The 10,455-nt window shown below is 42.8% G+C and overlaps 1 protein-coding gene across 3 annotated transcripts; it reads right to left on the minus strand.

The window, feature by feature from the left end:
* Positions 1-4,310: 4,310 nt before the first annotated feature.
* Positions 4,311-10,232, minus strand: LOC109780662 (synaptotagmin-2). 3 transcript variants are annotated; one of them, XM_020339239.3, is made up of 13 exons: positions 9,989-10,232; positions 8,419-8,548; positions 7,991-8,089; positions 7,828-7,878; positions 7,617-7,740; positions 6,920-7,038; positions 6,725-6,826; positions 6,568-6,642; positions 6,113-6,189; positions 5,787-6,033; positions 5,334-5,687; positions 4,996-5,127; positions 4,311-4,734 (listed from the first exon to the last, which is right to left on the minus strand). In XM_020339239.3, the coding sequence occupies exons 2-13, from the start codon at positions 8,527-8,529 to the stop codon at positions 4,606-4,608; spliced, it is 1,620 nt and encodes a 539-aa protein (XP_020194828.1). In that variant the 5' UTR covers positions 8,530-8,548; positions 9,989-10,232; the 3' UTR covers positions 4,311-4,605. The 3 variants fall into 3 exon arrangements, with proteins under 3 accessions (XP_020194828.1, XP_073354176.1, XP_073354175.1); XM_073498075.1 differs by having other exon boundaries at positions 8,419-8,565; positions 9,989-10,201; XM_073498074.1 differs by having other exon boundaries at positions 8,419-8,569; positions 9,989-10,201.
* Between the last annotated feature and the right edge of the window lie 223 nt (positions 10,233-10,455).

Here is a 10,455-nt window from a genome sequence, read left to right on the forward strand (position 1 = left end):
TCAAGTCAAGGAGGGAGACATAGAGATTTGCAAAATACATACGGATCTGAATGTTGCAGACCCGTTGACTAAGCCTCTTCCACGAGCAAAACATGATCATCACCAAGACTCCATGGGTGTTAGAATCATTACAATGTAATCTAGATTATTGACTTTGGTGCAAGTGGGAGACTGAAGGAAATATGCCCTAGATGCAATAATAAAGTTGTTATTTTATATTTCCTTATATCATGATAAATGTTTATTATTCATGCTAGAATTGTATTAACCGGAAACTTGATACATGTGTGGATACATAGACAAAACACCGTGTCCCTAGTAAGCCTCTACTAGACTAGCTCGTTAATCAAAGATGGTTAAGTTTCCTAACCATATACATGTGTTGTCATTTGATGAACGGGATCACATCATTAGGAGAATGATGTGATGGACAAGACCCATCTGTTAGCTTAGCATATTGATCGTTCAGTTTTATTGTTATTGCTTTCTTCATGTCATATACATATTCCTTTCACTATGAAATTATGCAACTCCCGGATACTGGAGGAATACCTTGTGTGCTATCAAATGTCACCACGTAACTGGGTGATTATAAAGATGCTCTACATGTATCTCCGAAGGTGTTTGTTGGGTTGGCATAGATCGAGATTAGGATTTGTCACTCCGAGTATCGGAGAGGTATCTCTGGGCATACTCGGTAATGCACATCATAAGAAGCCTTGCAAGCAAAGTGACTAATGAGTTAGTTACAGGATGATGTATTACGGAACGAGTAAAGAGACTTGCCGGTAACAAGATTGAACTAGGTATGCGGATACCGACAATCGAATCTCGGGCAAGTAACATACCGATGACAAAGGGAATAACGTATGTTGTCATTACGGTACGACCGATAAAGATCTTCGTAGAATATGTGGGAACCAATATGGGCATCTAGGTTCCGCTGTTGGTTAATCACCGGAGATGTGTCTCGGTCATGTCTACATAGTTCTCAAACCCATAGGGTCCGCCCGCTTAACGTTCGATGATGATTTTGTATTATATGAGTTATGTGACTTGGTGACCGAATGTTGTTCGGAGTCCCGGATGAGATCACGGACATGACGAGGAGTCTCGAAATGGTCAAGAGGTAAATATTGATATATAGGACGATAGTATTCGGACACCGGAAGTGCTTCGGAGAGTATCGAGTACATATCGGACTACCTGAGGGGTTACCGGAACCCCCGGGGGGTTAATGGGCCACATGGGCCAAAGGGGAAGGGGCACACCAGCCCACAAGGGGCTGGCGCACCCCTCCTAGGCCGCCGGCCAAGTGGGAGAAGGAAAGGGGGAGTCGTCCTCCCCCTTCCTTTCCTCTCCCCCCTCTTCCTTTTCCCTCCCGGTAAATATGGTAGGGGGGCCGAATTGGAATAGGGCCCCCAAGTAGGATTCCTCCTACTTGGGGCGCCCAAGGCAGCTCCCCTCCCCCTCCCACCTATATATACATGGGGAGGGGGCGCCTAGAACACAAAACCAACAATTGTTAGCCGTGTGCGGCGCCCCCCTCCACAGTTTATGCCTCTGGTCATATCTTCGTAGTGCTTAGGCGAAGCCCTGCGCGGATCACTTCACCATCCCCGTCACCACGCCGTCGTGCTGACGGAACTCTCCCTCGACACTTTGCTGGATCAAGAGTTCGAGGGATGTCATCGAGTTGAACGTGTGCAGAACTCGGAGGCTGTACGTTCGGTGCTTGATCGGTCGGAACGAGAAGAAGTTCGACTACATCAACCGCGTTGTCAAACGCTTCCGCTTTCGGTCTACGAGGGTACGTGGACACACTCTCCCCCTCTCGTTGCTATGCATCTCTTAGATAGATCTTGCGTGAGCGTAGGAATTTTTTTGAAATTGCATGCTACGTTTCCCAACAATGGTCATGCAGAATATGGGAATTATAGCCATAGCCATCATCACCACAATAATAATCACAATAGCAATGATATCCACTTAACCCAACAAGATTACTCAGCTACTAGAGTAAGAGGCCAGGACATTTTGATAGGGACCGCACGAAGATGGAGAAAGGAATGGAAGACCTATAAGAATGCATCAGTATTGTCTCAACCAAGGGCATGTGAATCACGCCGTGGGGAACCAGGGATGTTATAAGGTTGAGGCATGGACCAGAAGACGGGATTAGTGAAGATGTATTCATGGGGGAAGTCTATAGCCAAGTATTTGAGTTGTGATCTTGTAAGCGAAGCATGTAATAAATACTACGAAGAGTGTTTTGCAACTAGTAGAATGGAGTATGTTTAATGTATTCAATCATGTGCCAACAAGAAAATGTGGAAAGCAGTGTAATAATCTCCATCCTCTTGAGATTATGGTTACTGTATTCAGTCATGTACCAACAAGAAAATATGGAAAGGGATATAATAATCTCCATCCTCTTGAGAAATGGAAGCTGCAGAGCGAATGGCAGGTAGCAGCACGCGTGGATTTAAGCAGACTAGGTGAAGAAAGCCAAATCGACTGGGTACAGTGAGTGCACGACAGGGGGAAGCGACGGCCCCAGAACCAGCGCCACCGCATGGACACGAGTGGATCGACTTTAAGAAGTTATCAGTTGTGTTAATCAATTTGTCTTCCGTGAGCCCTTCTTACGAGAGCGGATTTTTCATGGAGCTCGGAATTTTAAAAAATTCAAACGTCAACTTTTGAAAGTTTCAAAATAATATGAAAACAAATACATTGGTACTTGGGGATGTATGCTACATGTAAAAAGAAATATTACGAAATATGTTTTGATGTCAACTGTAAAAAAAAATCGTGTACTTTTATAGTGAATGGTACATGTGCTAGAAACACATGGTTTTGATATTTTTGTCTAGCTCGTATGAAAATGTATTTCACCGTGAAACTTTACAAGCAAGTAGTATACATTCATAGGTAAACGTGTATTTTTTTAAGAATGTTTTGAAACCTAAAAATAAAAATGTTGAACTTCTCAAAAATCAGGCTCCATGGAGCTCAGGAGCCAAACACAATTTCCGCCTTCTTACCCCATATACGATCGTTTTTCCTGATGGCCCGGGCAGATCCTATTTGGCGCTTTAGACGTCCGTTTGCAAAATGAGCAGTAACGGCCGGCCCGTTTAGCTATGTTTTATTTCTTTTTTTTTTCTTTTTTTCTTTCACTAAAATTTCATGAACTTTCTACTAAATGGGCGAATTTTTTAAAAAAAATATGAACCTTTAAATTTTGTGAACATTTTACAGAATTGATGAACTTTTAAAAGTTGATGATTTTTACAGAAAGTTCGGCAAATTCAATGAACTTATCCTCAAAATTGATGAACTTTATTCAAATTCAAAGAAATTTTTTAAAAATTGATAAAAAAAATCAACATTGTTGAACTTCTTTCAAAATTGATAAACTTTTTTTCAAATTCAATGATCTTTTTAAAAAGAATTGATGAACTTTTTCGGGTTCAATGAACTTTTTTTCAAATTTGATGAACTTTTTTTCAAGTTCACAAACATTTTCCAAAATCCATGAATTTTTTTGAATTCATGGTTTTGTTTTTCGTTTTTTCTCAGATACGAACTTGTAAATGGGCCTGCACACCAGCGCCGGCGCGTGTGGGCGCGCCAGGGAGCTTCCCTGGCGCCTGAAGCACCGAATAGGAGCTCCCGATGGCCCGTGCTTACCTCGAACGATGCTAGCTGGGCTTCGTGTGGTTGCATACGGCCCACTTAGTGGTTAATCACGGATGACTGCCGTCAGACGGACTAGGACACTTGGCCCTCTTAATAACGGTTAATTATAGATGAGACTGCCATCAGACGGACCGAAACATTAGGACGCGAAATCAGACGGCTAGAAAGGTTGATGCCGTGAGAGGGCTGGGAAAAAGCTCAATTTAACCTTCCTTAATGACTTCCGTTTTGAAATTGATCAAATGTGAGAAATCCTCCTAAAGAAAAGACCACCTGTTAATGTGCAACATGACAGAACTGGCCCTTCCCCTAACAAACGGCCTAGAATTCAATCTGGACCTGCTGGAGAAACTACTGATGAGAACTTGCTTGCGAAACTACTAATGAGAACTCCGCAGGTGGTAGCATGTGGGCATGGAGGAAAAACCTTAACACTATCGAGGAAGTGGAGGAGCAATCTGAGAATTTGGGCAAATGCATCTAACACCAGATATCACAACCTTGCGTACGTTAAATTTGTACCACTCGCTGGTCATTTAGATGTCGACCCTGGTGTTTTGTGCAATGCGTGTCACACTGGTCGTGCAAAGTGAAGTAGAGAAACATAAAACAGAACAAATAAACTTTTAATCTGTTCAAACGATAAGCGTATCTGCAAGGGCTAGAAACCTGTCACCACAAAGTCATAATTCCGTTTTCTGCTGTAGATTAACAAGCCTGCGTTGTTTTGAAGAAAAATTCGAATAATTGACAGAAAATCTCGACAAAGATCAAGCAGATGTTCTAGAGACGAAGCAATATCTACATGGAGTCCATTACAGGTATTCGCAATCTGCTTCATGGCATGAACCCTCCTGTACCTTGTGATGCCACAGCATTTTGGCACCTTGCTCACAGCTTCTATGAAGTTCTCCACTGCAACTCGATTTGAATCTGCCCATTTTTCGAGTCAATGAGATGGAACTTCTCGTTGATCCGCTTGTTGCTGATCACGTCTGCCAGGGATATATCAATGTAGCCCAAGGCTTCCTGTAACAACATAATATAAGCATCAAGCTTCAACAATTTCAGACAGCACAGGCATTGTATCAAGACGTGACAAAGAGTTAGTCAAACTCTCAAGATCAAAAGAAACTGAAGGATTAAAAGCATCAAATATCTGCAGCGAACTGAAATTTTGAGGCTCTCCGTTATGAAAATTTCTCCTAATCAAGTTGCGGAGCAACCAAAATGCTTGTAGTGAATTACCAGACCAATTAAGGGCCAAGCATTTCTTGTAGAATACCGTACCTTGCCATGCAATATTCCTTTCTTTCCAGCTTTACTTAGGACTTCAACATGCAATTTATCATTTGTAGGTGGTTCCTCACAAACAAACTCAAACTCATCCTCCCATCGTGGATCCCTGTTCTTCTTGATCACCTAGTACAGAGAGAAATTCAAGTGCCATAAAGCATGAACACATCATAACCGTTCTAAATGGCTATGTCTAAGCATCTACTCCCTCCATTCCGAATTACTTGTCGCAGAAATGGATGTATCTAAAACTAAAAAATGTCTAGATACATCCATTTTTACGACAAGTAATTCCGAACAGAGGGAGTAATATACACTACAGTTACAAATACCTTTGTTTTCTTCTCTTCTCCTTTAAAGATTATCTTTGCGTATGGGTTTGTGTGATGCTTCCCTTCAAGATCTTGAGCTTCGTGAACAACAACAAAAAGCAGCCCACCACCAGCTGGAGTATTGTCTGGAGCTTTCTGCACTTCATCAACACCATCCACGCTTTCTTTCTCCATATCTTCTTCCTTGAAAGGCTTATATGTCGCCTCCAAAATAATCTGACCACGAGATTTCTCATTTTGTATATCATTTGGATCCATGGTCTTCAGCAAGTTAAGAGTCAACACTTTAGTCTCCTCTGGGGGAAGTTCTTTCAACAGAACCATGTTCATGCCCATCTTTTCATGTTTCCCAACCTAGAAATGTCAATGAAATAGCTTAGCTGGAAATTACTGTCTTCGGTAAAGTATACAAAATGGAACAACTGCGGACTTCATGAACAAAGGAAGCCATGCCTGTTCCCAGTCGAAGACATCAACTTCCAGCGACTGGTTTTCTGGATCTGTCACGACAAATTTGAAATCTTCATTCCACTCTGGATTGAGATTGCTGCGCTTTACTGATGTTTTCTTGGATGGAAGCTTGTCGTCTGTCATCTTAAGTTTCGCGTATGGATCTGATTTACCCAGCAGATCCTTCTTTTTCAGATTTTGAGCTCTTACAACCTTCACAAGTAGAATTCCAACAGGCCTCTTTGATGCTCTGTCAATATGCAGAAGCCATTAGCAATACATATTTTAAAAGCACTACACAAGCAACCACAGAGTGATCAAAACTATACTTTGAGGGATCCATTATAGGGACTTCTAGTGTCTTTGGCCACAGATACATGTTCCCAACTTGCTTCTTAATGGTGTCCTGCAAATGCACAAAACAGATTAGTTGAATAACGAAATATTTTTATTGATAGGGTAAAGCTAGACACCACATCTCAGGTTTGAGAGATGCAGCATGACTGCGGTGAGCAAAGACACACAAAAAAATCAAATATACACTATTGACATCACACTAAAAGGCAGAAAATCAAGACTTAGGTACACGACAATGTGGTGTCATTTTGCGTGAGCATCATATAGACTACTACAAGCAACAGTGGCATAAATACAACAAATTTGATGTCAATGTTACAGAGACACAGATGAAATAATTCAATTTAGAACCAACACCTAAATCAAGTATATGACAAGAATGAAGAAGCTTAAACATGAGAAGATTCAGAACAGGAGTCAGGAATACCTGAACGAATTTGTAAAGAACAGGAATAGCCATTAAATCTGCTCCGAATAGTTTGAGCCCGAAATCAACATGTGGCTGCAAAACAAATTATAACTAGTAAAAAGCTAAAGCAAGTGATCAGCAGGGTAGTAAGAATACAACCGATTAGTTACCAGACCTTCTCCATGAGAGAAACACTGATATTAGCGAAGCAAGGAAATGTAGGCACCAACGGCTTCAGAGTAATACGAGGCGATGCAAAGACTTGCAGATCCACAATCTGAAAGAACAAGACAAAAAGAAGTAAATCACTATGTTAAATTCTACAAACCACAAAACAAACTTATCATATCAAGACAGAAGCAGTTAATACCTGGACAGTTGCTTTCAACCCATAGGCCTTCGCAACAACAGTGATATTGGGATTTGCAGCCCACTTTAGAGATGGTTCCATTATCAACTCTTTCTCATCGGTGATATAGACTTTCATTCCTGGGGGAAGACATCAAATGTAAAACATTTAGAATCACATATGATCAATATAATGTAACACCAGCGCATGGAGTGTTAAAAGCACATCATAATCACAAGTAGAAAATCACAATATCGTTAATTCTACGAAGATCGAAGGGCGACGGCTTTTTTCAAGTGTAATTGCAATGTACTATGGTATAGACAACATATAGCAGATTAACTGGAGTGATAGCAATCTCTACATATTGCACATCTGAAGCTATAGTAGGTTCCCAAATAACCGCTTGATCGATGGATGGCAGTTTCATTGCACATAAACGTATAAATACAACTGCAGTTCAGATACTGAACACGACAATCACCATATAAAGAGCATGCATCTGTTCACAAATTCATGCACAATTCTTCATACTGATATTCTAGTTCAGAAGAAAGTCTGAAACCTATGTAAAATATAGCTGCATTATCCATTTGTGTGAAGGGGGAATAAGAACACAAATCTACGAAGCAGAAACTTTGTTTTTGCCCTAAAGCAGGACCTGGTGCAACTAAAGAGAACAGGGTGTGGCGCCTTATGCCTAAGAAATGCTACTAACCTTGAAAGGTGGGTGGTAAACTACCCAGAGTAAGTGTTTCAAACTCAACTGAATCTATCTTGTACTTCTCACAGTTCTCAGCAATAATTGGCTTTGCAATATCCTGCGCCATTCTGCAGATAGCCTAAAGGACAAAACCATATAGCACATAAGCTTTAATGCCAATCAGAGATAACCATCTTACGTCAGAGTAATCAACAGCATCAAGTACCTTGTTAAGATTGGGCCACATCAATTCCAGAAACCTGTTGAGCCAATCAACCTAACAACAAAAAGCAAGGAAATGAGGATATAAAGAACTGTGAACTGCTACAACTTAAATACATGCGTTTATTAAAAAATTAGTTGCAAGCTTAAAATTTTGGGAAGCATACTCTATCATAGTCGGGATTCTTGACCCACATAGGAATTTCAGGAAGGATTCCGTCCAAAGAATTTGAGTCATATTCCACAAGTGGGCGAACTTCGACGTCCTGAAAAGTAATCAGGAACAAACATTACCATCATGTAGTACTGGGTTTGACCATGAATATCATATATCAGTTATAAACCGAACAAAGAGATACAACCTCCGTCCCAGAAAGGCTGCCTTAGATTTTTCTAGATACGAAAATCTAAGGCAACCTTTCTGGGACGGAGGGAGTATAAGCTTAAGGTGTACCGGCCTCCCGGGATTGCATCAGTCAAAATAATTAGACAATTTTTAACAAAGCAGTTATTGTAGCACCACTATATTCATATACAGCAACATAAAATGATGAGTATACAAAGAAAATGAGGTTCGATGAAAGAAACTGCACACCTTGACATTCGTTGGCTGGAAGTAGATGAAGAAATAGTAACCGATAACAATACCAGAAGAGAATCCAAAGCCAAATCCAAAGAGACCAAGCACCGTGCTGATTACGCCCATCTCTGATTGTTTTTAAGACCTTAAAATGTATGCCAGCTTTCTATCAGAAATTGCAAAACCAAACAAATTAAAAGATCAAATATATTTATAAATTGCCAAGGAACAAGCAGAGAAAGCTAATACCAGTTTTTAACACGCTTATTTTCTGCAAATATCCTGTTCAAATTTATTCAGATGGTTTCTGTAGGGCATTATCTCTATCCTAACCCCAACTTGCTTGGGACAAAAGGCTTTGTTGCTGTTGTTGTTATTGTATCCTATTCAAATTTATACAGATGGCATGAAACAATCCCCAATTTTATACTAGTAGTTCTTTTAATTACGAACATATTTATACCGATTCTGAAAGTTAGCATAAAGCAGATTCTCAAATTAAAACTGGAGGAACTCATCAGTGCAGATTCCACCACAGTATGGAAGAAATGCCTCAGACCACATATCGCAAAATACTAAGCGAAAGGCTCTTTCAATTAGTGAAAACGACAGGCAGGTTAATGATATAAAACAAAGCTTAGCATAGCTGATGCCAATCGTCCTGAAAATACATAGATAAAGGTACTTGGGGCGCAAGGAGAATAGCTGTAGCTTTCGAGCTGATCCCACGGATTTCAGAATAATATAGGGTGGCTCTACCAAGTTGCATGGTGGAGTAAAAGGGTGGTGGCACTTTTGGAGATTGTCCTTGCTCAAGGGTCACGTTGATACTTAATCTTTGCCTTCAAGGCAGGTTTCTTCTTTGGGGTCAGATCATGGATTGTAAATTGCAAGTGTCAATAAAACTAAGTCATGGGGCAATTATCAGACAATAGAGGTCATCTCAGTGTTACCCAATATGACAATTTCTTCAGAAAAAATATGTTAGGTAGAATCGAGCTATTAAAAAAACAATCAAAGCAATCTGAAGGAGATTACAGGGTGTATGTGCCGCCGAAACAACACATCCGTGCTGCTGAGAAGAATTCAACTACATCCAGTTGGAGAAACAACCAAGGTTGCCGCATGTATCCATTCACGAACATGCATGTCCTGACTAAACACGATTTGATCATGACAGCGAAATGAAACATGAGGACGCATCAGACAGAGCAGATCGACGCACAAACGCGCTACCAACCCGACGAATCAGGCGTCCAAACGACACCACGCGATGAGCCCGAGCCACGGGATGCGTCGCGGGAGGCGGATCTGGGTAAGCATCCGGCGCAGAGAAGCCTGCACGAACCCACCGACGGCGGCACCACACCCACGGCCCGGAGAACCGACGCCCGCTCCGCGAACTCGAAACCTCCGGCCGGGCGGGGCACGGACGTACCAACCACAGCCCGGGCCGCCGCCGAACCCGGGCACACGACGGGAAACCGAAGGATCGGCGGGGACGGGCAGCGACTGCGCGCGCGTGGGGCGACCCGAAACGGCGAGGAGAGAGAGAGAGAGGGAGGGGGTGGGAGAGGCGACGAACCAGAGAGGCCGGCGGCGGGTGTCGCGGTCGCGGTCCGTGCGGCGTCGGTCACCAGAGTGCCTGGGCGGAGGAGGCGGGGCGCGCGGCCATGGAACGCGGCCGGGAGGGGATTTCGAGGGGCGGAGAGATCGAATGGGTGTGCGTGTGTGGGTGTGTGGGTGGGAGGAAACGTCTGGTGCATGCGGCGCTCGGCACGTTGCGGCACACGCGGCCGCGATCCCGGGCGGGCTCGGTGGAGGCCGGCTGGGGCCCACCGTTAATTGAAGACGATTATTAAGCTGCGAGGGTGAGTGCTCGGAGCCACTGGCGTGCGGGCCAGGGCACGGGCACGAGCGCATCCGCTCCGCGCAAACGGCGGCGATGCGATGCGATGCGATGCGTGCGCCCCTTGCCTGCCGTGAGTCCGTTTTGGTTTTCTCAGGTAGTCAGCCGGCCTCTCCGTCAATCGCTAAATTATTTTATTTTAT

Source organism: Aegilops tauschii, chromosome 5 (assembly GCF_002575655.3).
Source record: "Aegilops tauschii subsp. strangulata cultivar AL8/78 chromosome 5, Aet v6.0, whole genome shotgun sequence".
NCBI lineage: Eukaryota > Viridiplantae > Streptophyta > Magnoliopsida > Poales > Poaceae > Aegilops > Aegilops tauschii.